The 21,604-nt window shown below is 56.5% G+C and overlaps 2 protein-coding genes across 2 annotated transcripts; one reads left to right on the top strand and one right to left on the bottom strand.

The window, feature by feature from the left end:
• The first annotated feature begins 1,108 nt into the window (after nt 1-1,108).
• ABHD11 (abhydrolase domain containing 11) lies at nt 1,109-3,205 on the top strand. Its single transcript, XM_059829392.1, has 4 exons — nt 1,109-1,286; nt 1,737-1,907; nt 2,190-2,371; nt 2,674-3,205. Exons 1-4 carry the CDS (start codon nt 1,164-1,166, stop codon nt 2,810-2,812), a joined length of 615 nt encoding a protein of 204 aa, XP_059685375.1. The 5' UTR covers nt 1,109-1,163; the 3' UTR covers nt 2,813-3,205.
• Nucleotides 3,206-4,435: 1,230 nt separating this feature from the next.
• On the bottom strand, nt 4,436-12,838 carry LOC104264268 (caspase-1-like). The gene is given in 10 exon segments (XM_059829491.1): nt 4,436-4,534; nt 4,886-4,995; nt 5,643-5,795; nt 5,925-6,027; nt 6,029-6,160; nt 6,362-6,538; nt 6,791-6,927; nt 7,254-7,371; nt 7,373-7,530; nt 12,745-12,838. Coding segments are annotated over 10 exon segments (1,275 nt in total). The 3' UTR covers nt 4,436-4,441.
• Between the last annotated feature and the right edge of the window lie 8,766 nt (nt 12,839-21,604).

Genomic DNA, 21,604 nt, shown 5'->3' with positions numbered 1-21,604 from the left:
CCGGCCCCGGGGCCGCCCGCCCAGGGAAAAGCGCTGCCCGCGGGCAGGCGGCAGCGGGAGGCTTCGCTGCTGCCCGCGGCCTTGGATGCGGCTGCGGGCAGGAGCGGGCAGCCCGAGCCCGCCGGGCGCCCCCCCGCGCTGGGCCGGGGCGAGGCCGCGCCGCGCCGCCCCGCCGGCCGCCACCTGCCCGCCTCAGGCCGCCCCGGGGCCCACCTCGCCCCGCCCGGCTGCCCGCGCGCGGCAGGCCGCTGCGAGAAGGAGCGGCGCGGCCCGGGGCCCGGCAGGGGGCCCGGCAGGCAGCGCGCGGGCGGGCGCGGACCATTCCCGCCCAAGCTCTGGCGGGCGGCGGAGCGGTGGGAGGCCCGCCCTCCCGCCGCCAGGGGGCGCCCGCCGGCAGCGGGGCGGGGCGGCACCGCCCACGCGCGCTGCGTCACGGCCCGCGCGCCGCCGCCGCCGCCGCCGCCGCCATTATGCTCCGCCGGCTGCCCCGCGCCCGCGCCCCCGCCCCGCCAGGCCGGCTGTGCCCCCGCCCGCTGCCCGCCTCCGCCCGCTCCGTGGTGACGTAAGGGCCCGGCCGGGCGCGGGGCGGGGGCGGCGGGAGGGGTCCCGAGAGGAGGGGCGGGGCCGTTACTCGGGGTTGGGCCCCGCCCCCTGGCATTAGCCCCGCCCCCGTGCCGTCGTTCCCCGCGCGCGCCCCCCCCCCCCGCCCGCTCGCCTGTGGGGCCGAGACGGCGGCCCCGCCCCCTGGCCGTGACCCCGCCCCCAGCCCCCTGCCCTCCTTGCCAGCAGGGCAGCCCTTGGCCCTACCCCCCTGGCCTGGCACGCCCCCCAAAGCCCGCCACGCCCCCGGCCACGCCTCCAGACGACCCTCTCCCCGGCAGAGCGGTGCCGCTGGCCCACGTGGAGGTGGGGGGCCGCGGCGACCGGCCGCCCCTGGTGCTGCTCCACGGGCTCTTCGGCAGCCGCGGCAACTTCCAGACGGTGGCCAAGGCGCTGGTGCGCCGCGGCAGCGGCAAGGTGAGGCCCTGGGGCGGGGGAGGCCGCAGCGCCCCAAGGAGGGGGTCACGGGAGGTGCCCGGGGCTGGGCTGACGCCGTGCCCCTGCCCAGGCAGGTGCTGACGCTGGACGCCCGGAACCACGGCGGCAGCCCCCACAGCCCGCTGATGACCTACGAAGCGATGAGCCTGGATGTGCAGCACCTCCTGACCCGCCTGGGCATCACCAAGTGCATCCTCCTGGGACACAGCATGGGGGGCAAGACGGCCATGACACTGGCCCTGCAGCGGGTCAGCAGGCACGGGGCTCCGGGGGCTGGTGGGGGAGCGGGTTTGGGGGGGCTCCTGGAGCGGGAGGCTGTAGGAAGTGGGGTGGCACCCCTGGGGGCTGTTCACCGGTGCCAGCCTTGCCCGCAGCCCCGCAGAGGGTGGCTTTTCTCCGTCAGGGTTGGGGGTGCTGTCCTGCTCAGAGCTGTAAGCCGGGCCGCGGGAGCAGGAGCAGGAGCAAGTCTCTGTCCACCAGCCCCCACTCTGCCCTGTCCCTCCGGCACTGATTGCAAGGGAGCTTGGAGATCTCCCGTGCCAAGGGAAATAGGAACGCGGGGAAGGGCACTTGGAGCTCTCCGCTGAGGCAGGAGGGAGCTAAAATCCTCCAGGGAGTCTGGGTGGGAGCAGAGCCCCGTGCCTGGTCCTGCTGGGGAGATCTTGGCTGGCACCCATCTGCTCTGCTTGTGTCCCCAGCCAGACCTGGTGGAGCGCCTCATCTCTGTAGACATAAGTCCCGTCTCAACCGCACCCGTCTCCGAATTCTCTGCCTACATCTCTGCCATGAAGTCAGTGAAGATCCCAGATGGTCTGCCCCGCTCCGCAGCCCGCCAGCTGGCTGACGATCAGCTGCGTCCGGTGGTCCAGGTAGGAAATCCTTGGATGGGGTTTCTGCTCCCAGCCTGTCCCTGGGACCGGAGCACAGGGCTTTAGGGCCACGGTCCCAGCAGGACTCTTTCCATCCCTGCTCACTCGACGCTGGACATCTCACCATGTTACCGAAAATACAGCCAGGGCTGCAGGGGCGATGGGGAAGGTGACAACATGGGAGACGGGACAGAAGGGAGTGGTGGGGAGGATGGAGGGTGCTGGGACATCTCGAGGGCTTGTTGCTCTTACTGAAGAGTGTACGATCCCCTTTTGTGGCAGCTCCCGCAGCTGAGACAGTTTCTTCTCACCAACCTGGTGGAGGTGGAGGGCCGCCACATCTGGCGGGTGAACCTGGAGGCTATTTCCCACCACTTGGCAGATATCATGAACTTCCCCGTCTTCCACAAGCCGTATCCTGGCCCTACACTCTTTTTGGGAGGATCCAACTCACCCTATATCAGGTGGGACTGGAGAGAAGCGGTTCGAAATTTGTGGTTTGACCCCTTGCGCTCTTCTGCAGCTGCCAAGGGTGGGAGGAAGCCCCCGAGATGGGGAAGGTGCTGGAGTGAGCTCTGTGCCTCCAGCAGCCGGTGACACCAACGCGCTGGAGAGCAACGAGGAACCTCGGGGCAGCCTCAGGCTTTCCCAGCAGGGAAGGGGACGTGGTCAGACCTGGGATCCCCCTCTGCTTGGGGAGGGTGAGGGAAGGCACCTGGATGGACCTCTGACCACGCTTCCCACGGTGTGTTCCCCTGTCCTGCAGCTCTAAAGACTACCCGGAGATCCAGCGCCTCTTCCCCAAGGCGGATGTCCAGTACATCGAAGGTGCAGGCCACATAGTCCATCAGGATAAATTTGAAGAATTCATGACTGCTGTCCTCAATTTCCTGCCACCACCATAGCGCTGGGGACCAGGGTTTCTGCAAGCACTGCATAGGACCTGAGGAGCTCCGGGCAGTGACGCAGGGCTCTGGGCCCTGCGAGCAGGGGCTCAGCCTGGACCAGCTGCCCACTTTGCAGTCCAATCCTGCCCACAAGGCCTTCTCCCACCCCAGCTCGCCTGGAGCTGGAGCAGAGAGGCACCTCCATCCCGCTGAGCTCTCCTGCCACCTCTCAGGGACATGGGGTGGCACCGGCCCTGGACGCTGTCCTTCCTGCGCAGCCTGTCCTGCCTGCGCTAGAGTGTCTCGGATGCTAGGAGAGGGCAGGAGAGCCCTCTCGTTTTACTGCTGCCAGACCACCTGGTTGTGGATCTGGCTGTGACTTTGCAGAACGTGCAATAAAACTGAATCCGTGCCAAGGCAGAAAATGGTTTGGATGCGGCCATGGAGGACAGGGGGGCAGTGGTGGGCACAGGAAGGGGCTCTTGCTTACCAGAGGGGATGCTGGTGGGATGTGACAACTGGGCTGGGCCTGTAACGCGCTGAGCTGTGGGAGCAGTGCGCTTAAGACATAGGTTTGAGGATCTTTCTTGGCTCCCAGGGGGAATCGTGTCCTTCCTCCACCTCAGGGGCAGCGGGAGGATCTGGGAGCGGGGGAAGCTGCCTCCTGAGCAATGAGATGCTTCGAGCCTGCGAGAGGGAGGCACAGAAATCCCCCCGGAGTGCATCTGCCCAGCCTGCCCCAAAGGCAGGCATCCCCTCCTCCCTGAGCTCCCTCTGATTTCTCACCTCCCGCCTACTCGCAGCACCCCCGGAGAAGGCAGTGTAACAGCAGCTACTGCTGGCCATAACGACCATCCACCCACCGCAGGCTAAAGGCAGAGTAGCGGTGCCTCTGCTGTGAAAACCCCTTTATTAGACAACGGGTACAGCCAGAAACGGGGCAGAAGCAGCTTTGGGGGTGACAGATCGTCTCTGTCACAACTGGGGACAGGCTCTGTTTGGGGACAGTTAAGAGAGACACTAACCAGCTTTGCATTTGGTGCTCCGGAGCCAGGTGTCCGCTGCTCCCTGGGAAGAGTTTGCTCAATTTGGGGTTGTTTGGAGGCCACAATAGGAAGGGAGGATAGGAGAGCAAGGACTACTTTATTCCAGGTCTGTTTGTAATTGCCTAGCAGAGGGGGCACAAGTAGCTGGTTTGGAGATTCACTGTACTTCTGCAGAGCTGTTCTTGGCTTCTCCTCTTTTTCTGAAGTGCATCTCTCTGGAGCAGGGCTGCATTCACCTTGAGCTTGAGCTTTTTGTGGTGTTACCCCCAAATTCAAACACTTTTTCTGTCCATGTATTATTTTTTCACCTGTGAAGAACATTAGACCAAGAAGCTCCTGAGACACAGGCCACTGAAACGAGTTTCTTGAGCGCCTGTCTCTCCTATGGCCAGCTGGGAGATGGGAATGGAGTCAGGCCACTGCCCAGCCCCGGCTACCAGCGCACAAGTCCTTTGGACATCCTGTCCAAGCCGCGAAGTCTGGAGCCCAGGAGCGGTGGGGAATTTCTCCCCACTCCTTGCTGGCCACGTACCGGGCTTGGGGCACAGACAAAAGGCTACTGCAGAGGTGCGAGGTGAAGAGACTCACCGTGGGCAGGAGATCAGTGGCCTGGGAAGAGGTAGAACTTCCTGAGCATCATAGTCCATTCTTGTGATGGCATCTGCTGAGGGAATTTTCCAAAGGAATATTGGACCTGGGGTGAGAGAAACAGCGGGGAGAAATGAGAGCAGCTCCCTTCCCAGCATGGGAAGGGTGCAGGGAGTCATGAGACACCCCCAGGGGCATCTCCAGGCATGTGTCTGGATGCCACGGGCTGCGCCAACACGCCGGGCTCCTGCGTGCCCACCACGTGGCAGGGTGCTGATGCCTCCAAAGATCCAGCTGACTTTCCAGGCCAAACCAACCCCCTTTTTGAGAGAGCCTGCTTCCGAGAGGCCTGCCGAGAAATGGCCTGCCCTGGCCCGAGCTCTGCTTTGAGCAGTATTTCTGACCATTGGCATGGCTGCATCTGCCGGCACACCTGAAGTTAACTACAAAGCCTCACCTTTTGGAAGATCTCCTGTAAGTCGCTGTTACAGGTGTGGTTTCGAAACTGCTCTCTCAGGTACTGGATGAAAAGAGAGCCTGTTACTGAGCTTCTCCAGGAGATAGTATCTGGGGAGACAGAAGATGCCAAGTGTGATTTCACTGGTGTCCCTCACTGCAACAGTGATTAACACTGGGTGCCGGAGCAGGAGACTGGGGCACCTTCTCTAAGATCATTCTATTTGGCCCGTCCAACCCACAGCATGCAAAAAGGACAGGGCAGCCCAGGGAAGACAGAAGTGATGTGAATATTTTCTTCAAGCCTCTCTGCTCTCCCATGCTCCCAGGCATGCCAGCTGCTGGGCTGGCACGGCCTGGAGCCATCTGTCACCCAGCAGGAGAAGATAATTTCCCCCAGCCAGCCACTTCAGTGATGAGATAAATCGTCTGGGGAAGGAGTGCAGGCAGAGCCGGTGAGGAGGGCTGGAGCTGGGACAAGGGAAGGCAGCCAGGCAGGGGCACAAAGCTCTGACCCTGGTGCTGCTAAGAGAGATCTGTGGGTGTCCTGGAGCAGCCTTGTACCCTGCCATCGGGGGACACTGCCTTCTCCAGAGGCTGTTGGAGGCTGTTGCCCAAGCAGCCACCGGATGGAGGGGACCCCTGGCAACCTGCCCCGAGGAGGAGGAGGTGTGGAGGAGACCCATGGCATCAGGAACAGGAGTCCTGTCGCCCTTGCCTGCCCTCATGCAGGGCAACTATCTCCAGGAACTGCTTACCAGGCGTGGAGGAATGTAAAGTGTCAAAATCACTCTCCGGGTGGACTTCACAGAATGCGTCATCTTCCAGCCCTGCAGGGATCGTGTGAGCCGAGCTGGGAGCGGGCATGGCAGGGTCTGCAGAGTTGCTCACCATCATGGACCCTACGTTGCCTAGGAAAGCAGGGCCAGCCATCAGCAATGATGGGGTGTCCCATCCCCACCTCATGCTCGGGGCTCATGTGCCCTGGGAGAGCCTGGCCAGATCACTCGCCTGGCAGGCACCTCGTAGCACGGACTCACCTCCACGGCAGGACTGGATAATGACCACTTTGGGGTTGCCCAGCAGCGCCTGGCAGTGCTTGTTGTTGAATTTCTCGTAGATGGTGTCTAGGGAAAGGATGTCTTGTGGTCTCACCTCTGCTCTTGGTCCTGCAGAGCCCAGCCCTGACCCTGTGTGACATGAAGACCAGGAAGTTGCTGTCGGAGGTGTAGTCCTCTTCGCGATCCGCAAAATCCTTCATGACTGTAGCCATCCCCTACAAACCAGCACAAGGAAGGAACATCAGCCACCCGTGACCAGCTGTGTGGAGACCCAACCACCAGCTGTGGGCAGGAGCCACTGTCATTGGGGACAGAGGTGTCCCTGTGGTGCCTGAGCCCCCCATCACCAACACACACAAGGAGGGTCTCTGCACCACTCCCAGGGCCAGCGGCAGCTGCTCTTTGTAGTCCTTTACCTGGGAAGTTAAGTTGCAACAGACATCCACCACGTAGCCCAGCCCTTCCAGCAGCTTCATCATCCCCTCCACATCCACTTCAGCCCCATCCCGCTTGCTCAAGTGCTCAAACTTAATGTTGCAGATGAGCAGGGCTCTACGGGTTCACGTCTCCCTCAGTAGATGGATAGGATAGATCTGTGAAGACGGAGGGAGGCAGCACTCAGCAGTGGGTGGGTGCAGGGGGCTTTTCTTTGGAGGCAGCTAATAACAGAGAAGGCCCATGGGTGCAGCAACCACAACTCCCTGTCCCTGGGGCATCTCCCCACATGTCCTGCCCTGCTCCTGGGTCAGCAAAGACCCTGGCTCCCCTTGGCAAGCCCCTGCCTGCTCCGGCAGGGCAGTCAGGACATGCTCCAGCCCTCCTCTCACCTCCTCTGCCTGCAGCACCTGGTCTCCCTCTGTGTCCTTGATGCACTAGTACTTGCTCAGGGAGCACAGCCGGATCCACTGCTGGTCCAGGATGCTCACGGGAGGCCCGGGGCAGGCCTCAGTGTTGGGGGAGGCTAGCTGCGCACCAGGGGACCCTGCAAGCAGGAAGTCCCACAGTTACACTCAAAAGCAGCTGCAGCAGGAGGGGACTGTTGTGGGGCACGAACAGGCAGGTGGAGCTGGGCTCTGCCCCTTGGGCGTCCCTGTTCAGCCCCACAGGGGTTGGCCACCCCTGAGCCCTGTCATCACTGCATGGCAAGGGGGACTCAGTGCCACAGAGCAGTGACACCGGGGATGCCCAACTGCCTTTTGCCTTCAGGCCTCAGACACCTGCCAGGGCCAGGCCCCCCTCCAGCACCCCACTGGAGGCGCCGGGAGCCCCAGCACGGCCGGGGCTGGACCACGGCTCCACATCTCTCACCTGACCCAGTGGCCAGACCCAGCTGCTCTGCCAAGGTGCCATTGCGCTTCCTGAGGCTGTCAGTGAAGATCTGGCTGGCCCTGGGGCCCTTCGGATGCACAGTGTCGATGAGGCAGTGAGCGGGCCTTGTCGGCGCGCACCGAGTATCTATCCTGCACCTCGTCCACCTCCTCAAGGCTCAGCACCCCTTGGGTCAGCAGCTCATCCAGCAGCCCAGAGATCACTGGCTTGTTCACACGCTCCACAAAGGCTGTCCGCACATTCAGGAGCAGCTTGTCTGCAGGGCAGCCCTGTCAGTGCCCGCAGCCCCCACACAATGGCTCCTGCTGTGTCACAGCCTGCTCCAGGTGCTTCCTTTTCCCCATTGCCTCCCCTGGGTGCTGATCTCTTCCCCATCATCCCTCTAGCTGCTCCCCCTTCCCCATCGCCTCCCCTGGGTGCTGCCCCCTTTCCTACTGCCTCCCCCAGCTACTGATCCCTCCCCCACCATCCACCCTGGGTGCTCCCCCTCCCCCATTGCCCACCCCGGGGGCTTCCCCTGCAATCACCCACCTCCCCCTTTTCCCACACACCCACAGAAAGTGCCCCAGGGGACGCATTTGCAAAAAGCAGGGCCCCAGCTACTCAGGGATGCAGTGTCCCCAGGCCCCAGCCTGCATGCTGCACTGTGTCCCTGTGCATTGGGCTGGCCGGGGTGAGAAGGACCCGAGCAGGTCCCCGTCCCACCACCAAGCTCCAGCACCGCTGGTCATACTCACCCTCCATCACCCCCTCAGTCCCCGGCCTGCTGAAGGAACCACGAAGCCTGTTTCTGCTGCGGGGTGGAAATGAAAGCAAAAGTTCACAAAAAGGAAAAAAAGCGTCACAGCTTCACTTCCTGTCTCTGCACTGGGGCCCTGCTCCCGGGCTATTGCCATATCCTGCCCAAGCCCCCATGGTCACCTATAGCCCAGCACAAGCCTGCAGTCCCACCGGGTGTGGTGCCAGAGCCCCTGCACCCTTTGCAGCCATGCTCGGATTTCCTCCTGAGGGTGCTCAGCACATCCCCATGATACTGGGGCATCATGAACGCATGTAACTGGCCCCAGCACCACAACACCCAGCATCCCGGGGGGTGAGGAGTAGGCTCACAGGCCTCTTGCACCTCTCAGAGCCAGGCATGGGGCAGCTTCACTCGCAGCCCCAGGGCCAGGCAGACTTGGCCATCCTCTGCCAAGGACTAACATCACCTTCGTCCACGCCCCCCCAGACCCTCCAAACCTGTCTGGGGCTGAGCGTGGCCCTTGTCCAGGCACTGGCGGGGAGATACCGCCTCAGGCAGCAGCATCCTCATGCACCCAAGGGTTCAGCAGCCCCATCTCCATCCCACAGGCACTGGGGGGAAGGGGAGCCTGCCTGAAATGTAAAATCTGGACAGTAATAAAGACTGACATTGCCCCATAACTATATTAACAGGGCTGTTTCGCCCAGCAGGTTTGAGTGTAGGGTGAGACCTGGGTGGGAATGGCCGAAGTAACGCCAACGATGGGGAAACCCAGGGACGAGCCATGGGGAAGAGGGACATCCAGCCCTTTGGGAAGTAGAGGCAAGCAGCGGCTGGCTGGGGAGCCCAGCGACTGCTGAAGGCTGAGCAGGGCAATAAAACTGGGAGGCCTTACGATCTTTTTAACATCCTGAAGGCTTCCGCAGGCCCGTTGGGGAGGCCTGCCACACCGCCGCTCCAAGGCGCCCCAACCCTGTGACGAGACCCCAGCGCCATGGGCCCTGGCTGGGACAGCGCTCGGGGGAGCCAGCGCTGCCTTGTGAGGGGCCCGGGCTCCCCCAGAGCCTGCCCACACCACTGCCCTCGGCGGGCGGCTGCTGCCTGCGGAGGAGGAAGTTGTGGGGGGCTGTTTGGGGGGTGCGCGGGGTGTCTCTGCCCCCAGGCCCCCGGCCGCCCCCTCGGGCCACCTCCCTCCCCCGGGCGCCACCGCGGCCGGTTCCCCGCTGCCCGCGGGCGGGGGGAGCGGGGACTGCGGGCAGGCGGGGGGATGAGAGGGGCCCGGTTACCGGGCAGTCATGTGACGGGGCGCCCTCCTCGCCGGTACTGCTCCCCCGCCCCGTTATCGCCCCTCCGGTTATTTCCGCCCCCCCGCCGACGCCCCGGGGCCCGCCCGCCATTTTCTGAGGGGGAAGGGTTGGCCGGCCGCGGATTGGCTGCGGCGGGACGCGCTGTGATTTCTCATTGGGCGTCGAGCGCCGAGTCGCGCCGCGCGCCCCGCGCCGCGCCGGGTCACGGGATAGGCTTGCGGGAGAGGAGAAGGGCGCTGGGCGGGGACGCGTTCGCTCTGTTCATTGGCTGGCGGTGCCGGCGGCGCCGGGCGCTGATTGGCTGCGCCGCGCGGGTCGGTGGGGGCGGCAGGGCGGGGAGCTGCACGCGGCAGAGGCGGGAGCGGCGCGGACGGAACCAGGTGAGACCCCGCTGGTTCCCCCCTCCCCTCCCGCCGCCGTCGCCGCCCCCCCGGCTCCCGAGTGCCGCCCCTGCCCCGGCCCGGCCCTGCCCGAGCCGCGCGGCGCTCCTCGGGCTTCTCCCCGCCGCCCGGCCGGGCCCCGCTCCTCCTCCTCCTCCTCGCCGCCGCCCGGTGAGCGGGGCCTCCCCGGGGCCTGTCTGTGTGGGGCGGCTGCCGGCCCGGTGGCGGCGGCGCTGAGGTGGCGGTGGCGGGCCCGCGGCCCGGGCCCGGTGGGGCGGGCGGTGGCGGCGGGCCCGGGCGGGCCTGCGCTGCTGCTCGCCGCGGCGCGGGCTGGTCGGTGACCGCGGGGAGCGGCCCCGAGGTGCCGCCGGGGGGCAAAGGCGGGTTCCCGTTAAGAAGAAGGAAGGAGGCGCGGGGCTTCCGCCGGGTCAGGCCCGGGGCGGAGGCAGCCTGTCCGCTACCGGCACTGCTGCTCGGTCCGGCGGCTCTGCGGGGCCTCCGCCCCGCCGTACCGGGAGCGGCAGCCCTTCCCCACCCCGCAGCGGCAGTGGGCGGCCCCCAGGCTCGGTGAGCCGTGCCCGCCGGCGGGAGACCTCGGCTGCGGAGCGGAGGCTGCGGGCCCCTCGCCTCCCGGTCCCGGGAGGGGAGCGCCTCCGCTGCCCTCCTGCCAGGGGCCGTCCCTGGCTCCCAGCCGGGCGGGGGCCGTGGTGATCCCCCCTGGAAGCACCTCGCGGCGGGGAGAGACTTGTGCCGCACCGACCGCGATAACGGCGAGGAGCTGGTTGTTCTGCCAGAGCCTCCTCTCCCCGGCATCCCGCCGGGGTGGGGGGTGGTTTGCCCGGTGCCCCCGCACACGTTGGTGGTTTTTGGAGAAGGTGCCTCCCCTCCTTGTTGGGTAGAAGGCGGCGAAGCTTTCAGTGCTGGTTTGAAACTGCTGGTGGCTGAAGTTTGGTGTGGAGACAGTGTTGCTGCAGGTTTGATATTTATTTCAAAAAAACCTCAAACAATTATGTGTTGTAAACATAGGTTTCCCTAAAGCATTCGATACGATGCCTTTGGGTTTTCCTGCTGAACTAACTGAAGGGGGACGAGCTCAAAATAACCCGTGTTAAATTGGTGGCCCCCAGAGCGTTATTTGGGACATTATGTTAACAGTCTCATAAGGATCCTGCTGCTGATTTTGTCAATGACCTGAAGAAAGTTTGCGGCAGAAAGCTGATGGAGCACACGAGCAACTTGGAGTGCTGAGCGGAAAATAAAGAGATGAGGATCCGATACAGTGGTCTGGTTAGTTTGGCACTGTGTTTTTGGTGAGGCCACGCGTCTGTGACCGGAGAAAGCAGACTGCTCAGGCACAGGTAGTCTGTTTTACCAACAGAGGAGCAAGGGAGGAAGGAGTGAGGTCTGTCCTAGGGAGCAGTAGTTTTGATCAGGACTATGTTGAACGCAGAGCGAGGCTGGAGGCAGGTAGGCGGAGGTGGTCTTGGATACCTCACTGTGGCTGTGGAGGAGGAGGAGAGGGTGCATTAGCTCAGCTCTCGCTGGTGCAACCGCTGCTGCGCCCAGGTTTGGTGCCTGCGTGTGGTGCGAAGGCTGGTGGAAAGCTGGGCAGAGCTCAGAGACTATGTATGAGGGTGGGATTAAAGGTGAAAAAAGCTGCCACGAGGTGACGAGAACTCCGTTTGCTTCATCCAGCAAGAAGTTGAGAGAAGACTTGGTCAGTCTGCGTGTACTTGCGGAGGACAGAAGTTGGACTGTGGGAATTCAGTATGGCTGGTGGTGGTGTACGAGTGTGCCCATGGAAACCAAAGCGTGTATTTTTAAGTGATCGAAATTCAAGCATGAGAACAAACTTCCCAAAGTTGGTGATGGCTTTGTATTTGCTGGCAACTTTTACATCAAGTCTTAATATTTTTCTTTTTTTAATAAAAGCAAGGGCGAGTAATGCAGCTTGGCTAACAGCCCGGGAAGTTCTGTGGTCTGCTCTGCTTGGGAGCTTGTAAGGTGGCTGTGATGTCTTTCAGGGTGTTCACTGGAAGATTAACATCTAAGCAAACTGAGATGGAGACTGGGAAATAAATTAGAAAGTTTTACTTATAGTTATTAATTTCTAGGAACATCTGGTTTCCCCTTTCCTTTGGTGCATTCGCAGGAATCTGTTTACACTGGCAGTGACAGTTATTTGATTTTTCTGAGAGTGCCTGAACAGGGAAATTTCCTCAGATGTGTCATTGCTGTTAGTTTTGTGGCAATGTCCTTCCAGCCCTTCTGTCTTGCTGATGGTGTCACTTAGCTGTCAGATTAATCTGTAGCAAGCTAAAAGGAAAAAAAGCAAAATCAGGGGAAGCTTTAGGGCTAGATCTTGCCACGACACGGAGGCTTTGGAGAATGCCGCTGTGCCAGCTTTTATTGTTATCTCGATCTGCCAAAATGTGCACTGGCTTGCTTTTGTTTTTTGTTCATGTGAGGCTTTTCAAAGTCGCCCTTGTCCCGGCTGTGGGAGCAAAGGGGATGATGTGTGCAGCAATTCCCCCTCCTGGCGGCCTGCATCTCGCTGGGCTTTGCTCACCTGAAGGCAGGCACCAGACCTGGATGGCTCTTGTCCTTCCCGTTTCTGCGGATTGCTCCGGGAGCTGGGCCTTCTCCTCCAAGAGGCATTGGTTTAATCTGTGCTGTTTGAGACAGAGTTATTTCCACTCCTATTCTGTATCCTCAGCTCGTCTTTGGAGGCTGCTGTCATCTGAGGGAGAGACTTCTTCTCAGTAATAGTTCGGTAAATGAATTAAAAAGGAGGCTAGAGAGAAAATGAGATTGTTTTTTTCTTGGGGGGGTGCGTGGTTGCGTTGGAAATGACTGAGCGTTGTTTTACAAGGAAATCGAGCAGTATAATCTAACCCAGATTATTTTTATCAGGAAGAAAGGTGAACGGGAGGAAAAAAAAAAAATTGGTGCTGCATACTTGCGCATCATGCTCAACTTCCCAGGACAGGAATGTTCTCTCAGGAATTTGATAAGTAACAAGCAATTATGAAAGTTCATACCTTCCTCTTCCATCCTTGCTTGCCCACCCTCCAAGGTAGCTCCATCCAGCCCCAGTTTGGTGGTGTGTTTCTGGATTTCGATGCGGGCTCTCATGGTGAGACTCTTCCTCTATTGCTGCTTGCAGGAGAATGTCAACATTTGCAGAACTAGATCAGAGCCCTGTTTAGATAATGATGAATGGAGAAGACAGCTATTTAAAAAATTACTTTGCTCTTAGCAAATTAGCGTAACAGATTAATCCCTGCTCGTAATCCCTGGCTTGCTCTCCAGGAGGATGCCTGTGCTGTTATGGAGCTGGGGGGAATTTTGTCCGGGCACTTTGAGTGCGCTCCTTGCCGATATAATTGCTTCCCTTCTGTTCCTCCCTAGCAGTCCTGCGGAGACTGTGGAGTTACATGCGCTCTCAACAGCCCGAAAGGATAGGATTTCCCTTAGGAGGGATCAGATGATTAGCTTATAAATAGTAAATGCCTGTTCAGGCCTACTTTTGAGTGCGTGTTGTTTGGTTGCTGTCTTGGTCTTTGCCTTCGCAACAAGTACAACCACATCTGCGCCTCACGGCCCGGAACCAAATCCAAGGAAATGGGGAGTACTTTCTGTGGGAGACGATGCATTTTTGCAAGGAAGGAAACTGCCCTGGTGAGAGGTGCTTTGGCTTTGCAGCCGGAGCTTCAGATGTTGTGATTGATTTGAAAGGCTCCAGCAGTGGTAACGCAGTGTGCTGCTGCCCGCACCGGGGTGGTGCCTGGTTCCTTGCCTGCGCAGGAAAATCAGCTCTTTTAACTGGGAACGTGAGCTGAAATGAAACTAAAACACATTCAGTGGTTGAATGCCATTTGAAATGAGCCCGTTTTCATACCAGAGAGCGTGTGCTGGTACCGGCACAGCCTCAGCTCTTGGAGTTTTTGCTTCATTTATCTCTGGTTTGGTCAGTCTTACGGCTGCTGAGAGGGTTTGACACACGTGGGGGTTTAGGGACTGTCGAGACTCCTTCTGACACAGCTCCCCGACAGCTCTCCCGCTGTGTTTATGCTCAGCCTCCCTCGTGCTGAGGTTTTGGCGTGGAGCCTCTATTCACTCTGATGTACCTGGGTTTGCCTCTGAGCTGGAGGAGTTCCTTCCCCAGGGCGCTGCGCTTCGCTGGGGATGGGGATTGAATTGTGGGAATAGTTTTGCATGGGATTTGTTTTGCAGCATCTTTCTGCAGACCTGAGTGATCTGTATGCGGTAGATTTGAAAGCAGTGTCTTGCCTTTCCTTGGGGAGATAACGTTAATGGGACATAGCAACAACAAAACTAAACGGATGGCTCCTGCTCTTAGCGGTGGTAATGGCTTTGTTACTTACTGTTTTGACTTTGTTGCTCTTTCTCAGTTGAGAGATGCCCTCAAATCTCTTCTTTGAGAGGGAGAAGCCTGCCTAGGGCCTGTCCCAAGAGAGGAGAGTTACGTGTCTGTATATTCTGTTTCAACACATATCAAGTTACCAGCCTCAGAGGCTTCCTTTTTTGTTGTGTGTATTTGTAGGTGCCTTATTCCTTTTAGTCTCTGATTTAGAGCAATACCAATCTTCCTTCCCTCGTGGATCGTATTGCTTATCTTCTAGGTGGAGTGTTTGCTCAACAGCGTGGTTGATACAGCTTATCTCATGCACTATAAACCCCGTGAAGGTCAGCTGTCCTGGGCATGCACAATGGAGTTTTGCTTTTGCCAATATTTATTTTCCTGGGGGAAAGAAATACCGTGCTGTCTCTTGCAAGGGTGCGGATCTGATCGCACTGTGGAGGACAGGCACAGCGTTTGCGGGAAGGATGGCGATGAGGACTGAGATTTACTTAAGCCTTGGGAATGGGGTTAGCTAGAAATAAGGTGGATGGGACTGTTCTGATAGCAAAGCATAGGCTATATATTGGGCATCTGTGCCTGAGACCGAGCCAAGAAGCCAAATCTGGTGACTTTTGCTGAGGCTGCTAACTGCCGTCAGCTCCACGCCTCTTTGGAGGAGTCTGTTCTGGCAGCAGAGACATAGGTAGATACGGCTCACAACTTATCTGCTTGGGGGCAAAGTCTTGTATCTGAACTTAAGCCCACATTCACGGCAGGGTATTCTCTAGAGCTCAGCTTTCTTCCATTTCATGGCTCCGACAGCACTGACTGGAAAACGGAGTTGTTGTTCCTTTTCCAACCTGACCAGTTCTTCATTGCAAAATGAAATTGTGGAATTGTTCGCTCTGGCAGAACGTGCTTGGACATGGTACTGCTTGTGAGTGACAGACAGCTTTATGGTAAGGACCCTCAAAGCATTTCTACTTTCCAGTCAGTTCAATTGCTTAGACTCTGCCAGTCTTTCTCTGATGGCCTCTGTTGAAACTGAGGACTGCTCCGAGCGAGGGGTGCAGTTTGCATTGTTCTTTCTGGAAGCTTCAGAGGGTTTTGTTGTTTTGTTTTATTCTAGAAACTTGTTGAAGTAGCCAGTTCCCTCCGAGTGGATGAGTGCCTCGTGGCAGTCCAGCATAAATCTATTCAGTTGCCTCTGTACTGCCTGGATTCACAATAATTTTTTTTTTCCAAATCTTTCAAAGTAATCAGCAGAGGTGCATTTTATTGCTGGAGCATGACTGGCACGTAGCACTCGCTACCCCCAGTGTGTAGCACGACAGAGCCAGGTAGAACTCTGTGTCACTATTTTAATATGAACGAGAGCAGCCGCTGTCCTGTTTAGTATCTCATTTATGAGGCACCTACACCCAGTTTTGAGAACATCTCACCGAGGGTACTCGGGGAGAGCGTGGCTGGCTGCCAGCCCAGAGCACGGGTCGGTGCCTGTGCTTCCTGCACCACAACTTGCCTGCTGGTACCGCCTGGCAGCATCGTCACCCGAGGGGCCCCTCATGACCTGGGGTGTTCAGGTGTAGGTTTAGGAGGATATAAGGAGCCCTGGAGTCATTGCTTCTCACCCCAGTCAGCATTGCTTGGGCTTGTACTTGCTTCTGCTTTCTGGCCAGGCTGCACAGCCCCCTTCCTGCCTCCCACCAGGTCAGGGCTGCAGCTGCCCCAGTGCCAAAGGCACTTCTGCCTTTCTTCCCTAACGGTAGACTGAATTTCACAAAGGCTAAAATGCTCTAATCTTGCTGAAATCTTTGGAGCAAGCCCATGGTATCTGGGTGCAAACTAAAAAGCTTGTGCTGCCCTGAAGGTTAGATTTGGGTAGGTGGAAGTCAGTCGCTTCAGGCATGAGGCTCGGGGAAGCTGAAGTCAGATGTGAAACGGAGCAGCCTGTGTGTGGTGGGGCAGAAGGCTGTGTTTGGATGGGGGAATTAGAGCTGTACCGTATTTGGGGGGGTTGGTGGGAAGATGCACAGCGAAGTGGGATTTGGTGAGCTCCTCTGGAAGCATCAGAGGTTTGTTTTTTTTTTTTTTTTTAAGATGCTTTATATACCACTGAGGATGCTGTGTCCACTCTCTGTTACCAGTGACCTGGGGTGTTAAATTTTCCCGCTGGCTGTGCTGAAGTACAGTTCTTGTTTTGGAGTCCTGTTGTCAACTTTCCTGCACCCTTGCGTAGGTCTGGGCCCTTGTCAGCCCCTCGTTCCCTCTCCAATGTGACGAGGGGTATGACTGCAAGGTTTGTCACAGCCTGATACTTTTATGTCCTCTTTATGTGGGAGTTATTTCTTCTGATGCTATAGTTCAATGCTGCTTTTTTTTTAAAAAAAAAAAAAAAGCTGAGATCCTCTTGACTTGGGGAACTGCTGCTGAGTTCTGGTGTGATGAGTATCTGCCTGCTTCTGTGTCTGCTGTGCTGCTAGGCAGCCATTTCCCTACAGTCCCAATGGGTTAGACAGCGTAATGGCTGGGATCCCTGCAGGGCGATTAACTCTGTCTCCTCTTTCTGGGGTATCAGCTTTTCTTTCTGTGTATTTGAATCCTTTGTGCTTCTAGACAATGTGCCTGCTTCTTCTCAGTCCTCTGCAAACATCTCTTTCACCTGCACAAGGCTGTTCATTACCTGCCTGGTATGGATGGGAGATCTTCTGCTTCTAGAAAGTGCCAGCGCTTGATATTTCTGTCTGTGGAGCTACTGGCTTGCATTTTTCATACCCACACCCTTTATAAGCAGCTGACAAGAGGTGACTACTCTAGGAAAGGAAAGTTTCCCATGCCCACTGTTTCTCTGCACCTTCTCCTGGTGATATCCAGAGGCCATGGATATATTTGCAAACCCAGCAAGTGGCTGTGGATATAGAGAGAGGGAGTCCGGGCAAAGAGAAATCTCATCTTGCTTGCAGCAAGGCAACTCCTCTGTCTGTGGACCTGGTTTCCACAAGGTGCCAGGGGTTCTGCCTGCTGCCTCTTTCCCTTTTACAGGAAGAGGGAATAACGCTGTGTCCAGGGAGAGGGACAGAGCTGAGGTCAGTGGTGGCTCTTCATGGAGAAGTTTTAGCCTAGCTGAGCTGATAATCTGTTAAGCAAGTGATTGTGAATTTTGGTATTGATGCCAGCTCTGACACTGCTAGGCTCGGATTGGTACTAGAGCTCGTGCGGTACAGTACCTTTACAAAGTAATTTTATTACTAGATTTAGGGAGTTTTATCATCGCCAGGATAACCCAGTGCTGTGTATCCTTTCTGTTCCTGCTCCAGCTCCCATGCTGCCACCCTGCTCAGGGCCTTGTTGCCTCTAACTCAGGCAGGTGAAAAGTATATTGGGCTCTGAATGTCTGTTATTGATGTATGCTGGGCTTTCATGTTTGGATTTAGCTGCCTATGGAAAGAGAAAGTACCTTGATTTCAGAGGAGAAGTGCTTGTTAAAGCTGTGAAGTCCCTATTTTCCAGGGGGTTTTGAACCTGAAGTGCGTCATCCTATCGGCGGTTGTAACTAAAGGGCACATAACAGCAAGAATACACAATCTTTTCATTAGAAGTCCTGTGGTGAGGGAAGGGGCCATGGTGGGAGACTCACAGGTATCAGAGGCATGTGCAGAAATCCCCGAGGGGACCTAAGAGGAAGTCCCAGACTTTCCCTGTAGCTTTGCCAGATTGCACCATCATATAGGGCAGCGTCAAGTGCTCCTCTGCCTGGAGTGGAAACGGTACTTTAAGCAAAGTTGTTGCTGGAGCAGCTTAGCTCTGGTCCTTCTGCTGATGTTGACCCAACGGCTGTGACAGCTTCATTTCTGTTCCTCAGCCTGGCAAGTGGGCGTCTGCAGTGCCTGGTGAGAATACCGAGTGGGAGCTTTGGGAAGGCAGTGTCTTTCAGAGAGGTGACCTGGGCAAAACTAATCTTTGCCTTAAACGTTAAGCGATGATACTGACTCTCTGTTCCTGCATAATGTTGTGATACTGTGAGTTATGAGGGTGCCAACCCTAGCAGAGCAGATGTTTGCTTTTTGTAGCACAGCAGGTTGGTAGCGTGAAGAACCGTGTTGGAGAGGAGCTTTTCTGCTTGCTGAAGGTGAGGGATGAGACTTGGTGCAGGAAGGCATAATTAATGGAGCTGCCTCAGGCTGAGATTTGAAGATGGACTTAGAGAGGAGCTGAGCCTGCAGGGAAGCCCCTGTGGTACTTTAAGATGAATAAATGATCAGAAGAAATGAATGAACGGGCATGCTTTTGTCTGAAGAATTGGTAATGTCTTTCTTGTGCCTGTGGCTGACTTGTACCACTGACTGTTCCTCCTGTTAGGAAAGCCGGCAGCTTCTAGCATCCGAGGTACTGTGCTCATTACAGGGCGGCCTGGAGACATATTGCAGGCAGCTGCCGGAGGGAATGCCACGTTACCGGCAGGCAGCCAGCATGAACTGGATGCGGATCCACAGGGGGAGTGGATGCCAGGGCTGGTATGTGCCAGCAAGCGACTCATACCCTCCCTCCTGTCCTTTGCACTTCCTTGGACTGGCAAGAGATCATTTCTTACCTATTCTGTTCTTTGCTCTTTCCCCTTTCTGTAATTTTAGAAGTTAATAAATTCAGTCTGCTAGCTCTGCTCTCTGGGGAGCGTCACCCCTCCTGGCATGCCAGTGGGCAGATGGATACCTTTCTACCGCCTGCTCTTTGCATTTCCATCGGAAAGAGGGTAGCCAAGCACCTTTGGATGCTGGATAAGATGATCCTAGGCAGAGCCTGTTTTGTTCAGCAAAGAGAGTAAATGGAGATTATTTTTTTAATATAAAACTGTTGAATGCAGAAGATCCGCACAGAACCTTTAACTGCTTCATTAGGAAGCAGTGTGCAGAGCTTTCATTTGCATTGCTAAATGAGGCAAAAGAGGAAGCAAAAGTGGTTTCGTCCTGTAAAGTGGACTAACAGTTTTGTTTTATTTAACAGACTTGATGAAAAGTGAAATTCATTCCCTCCCTCCTTTTCGCTCTCTTCTACTGCATCTTTCCTTCTTCACTAAGTGTTTCTACTAGAGGAATTTCCAGAAGTATGAGAGAAACTGTTCTGCCTGTGGGCTTGCCTTCTTTTATTCAAGTATGAGAGGAAGTTACTTAAACTTCTCAGAAAAGGTTCAATAGGTCTTGTAGCAGAGGAAGTCGCATTTTCAGCACGTTTTACTAATGACGAAGCAGTCAAAATCGAAGCTTGAACAAGCAGCCGGTTCAGCTGTTGGAGTTCCCTGGGGAGCAGGGAGCCCAGCGGGTGGGATCCCACCGCACTTGTGCTGCGGATGGCTGTGCTGCCGCTCCTGCTTCCTCCTACCCCCAAAAATTGCAGAGCAAAGGGTTGTTACTGGAGTGACAGAAGATGAGAAGCGGGACGCCTCCTCGAGTACTGCGACTCCCACTTCTTTCAAAGACGCAGCTTTCCGCTCTGCCTGTTCTCCATTACTGCCGGCACCCAGAGCTGTTGCGCTGCAGCCCTGGGTGCTGGCTTGTGCTGCAGCCCTGGGTGCTGGCTTGCGTCGCAGAGCGTGTGCTGAAGTGAATACGCAGTGCTGGGGAAAATCTGGCTTCAGCTGCAATTGCTGGTAGATCTGCCGCTGGTTTCAGCGGCCATGGGATTTCATCTGTGCGTGTCAGTGATGTGCTCGCTGATGGGAGGAAGGTGACTATCTCATATTTGAGCAAAGACAATAAAAATCCCCTTGCCTCCTGAGATTTGTCTTTGTGTTTAGATATAGTAAGTCTGATGCATTTCATTTTTGTCCTAAACCTTTTAGAGGCAGGAATTTGGTCCTTAACGAGCTTTAATACAGTCTGTTATTAAAGGTAAGAAATCCCAGGCTCTGTTCCTAGCACTAAAAAATGTGTGTGAATTGCAGCAGAGGAGTATAAATCCTCAAGCTCCTTTGAGTACCGTGCTTGTCATGTGGCCGTCTTCATACCCTGTCCTGGTGGAAGCTGGCAGCGGGGAAGGGACAGTGCGTGTGAATTTGTGCAGCTCTTACTGCTAGATAAGCAGTGGACTTGCTATATATATCGAATTGCCTTCTCTTTCCTTTTATTGATTGGCCGGGGATTTCCCTTTCTAAGAGTGCCTTTTGAGGGGACGTCATGGACAGCTCTGTTTTTAGAAACAGTTAAGCTCATGGTAGAGAGCAGAGATGGTAGCAATTAAGCTCACCTGAACTTGCTGTCCTGCCTGTGTCATTTGGGGTGAGTTTATTGATGAAAGCAGGTCAGTGTGCAAGGCAGTCCCTTCACAAGATTTTCCACTGCTAAAGTGCAAAACATTTTTGAAGGCTCCAGATACCTAGAAATTAAAGATCAGAGGCTCCAGTTTATCCTTCTTAAACCAGAGATTTTGGGGGCTTGGGGTGGGAAAGGGGAATTGTTAAAGGCCAAGTTAGGTATTGCTTCGTATTTGGAGGGAGCAACACGATGCCACCCTGAGAAGAAGCCTCAGGACGTGCAGGTTTCCGAGCTCATTCCTGTACGTGCCTGGTTGGGAAGAGCAGTGGTGACAACATGAAGCCCTGAGAGGGCTCTTCTCCGCAGTGGCACAGGGGAAGAAGACATGCAGGCTGTCATCATAATGTACCATCCGGAAAAGCTACCCGCAAACCCAGCGCTTCCGCCGGAGCTGGCAGGTTTGACCGTTGGATGACTGTGCTCAGCAAAAAGTGAGAGATTTCAAGCTGAACATGTAATCGAAAGTGATCTCTTAACTTGTGAATAACAACTCTCAAGGGTTTTCCTCTCATCTTGTGGTCATTTGTCTTCCTGTAGCTTCATGGTAGAAACCCCAAGCAGATGTTCGTTGCTCTGTTGTAGGGCGTTCTTCTTGTAGAAGGTGGACTTGTGTACTTAATTTGATAATGGTGCGATTACTGCAAGTTTTAGAGAGGAGCTGGGTTTCCACCAGGACCGTTCAGCAGTGACTTGTGTTCCCAGCCACATTTCAAGCAGTTGAACATCGCTGTCAGCGCTGCAGACCCTGGCACAGGATCCTCCTCTTCTCGTCAGTGCGGCTGGTTGGGGGGAGGCTGCTGGGGAAACTGGGCTTGGTTTGGGTGACTTGGTTTGGGTCAGTCAAGAGAAGAAATCTCGATGCTCTATTGTCCTCAGAGCTGCTCTAGTTTCGGTTGTAGCTTTTTCATGTTTATGTGGGTAACTGAAAAATGGTTCCTTTTTTTTTTTTCCTATGGAGGAAAATTACCCTTGGAGAAAACAGGCTCTCCTAGAAATTTTGTATGCGAATGATGGTGCGTGGGTTCTGGCCTGGGCTCTGCCTCTGGTCAGCAGCACATGCAGAAGAAGCCCGGGCGTTTCAGAGCTGGAGGCACAGCCGGAGCTGGAAGTGCGGCCATCTCAGGGCTGTCAAACCCAGCAGTGTTGCAGGCCCTGGAATAACAGCAATATTTTTTTCTTTCAGACACTGTTTCTACTGAATCCCAGGGGGCATTCAGATGCTTGCAG

This window comes from Gavia stellata, chromosome 25, assembly GCF_030936135.1.
Source record: "Gavia stellata isolate bGavSte3 chromosome 25, bGavSte3.hap2, whole genome shotgun sequence".
Lineage (NCBI taxonomy): Eukaryota > Metazoa > Chordata > Aves > Gaviiformes > Gaviidae > Gavia > Gavia stellata.
The sequence above is the reverse complement of the archived record's forward strand: the minus strand, read 5'-3'. Positions and strand labels throughout refer to the sequence as shown.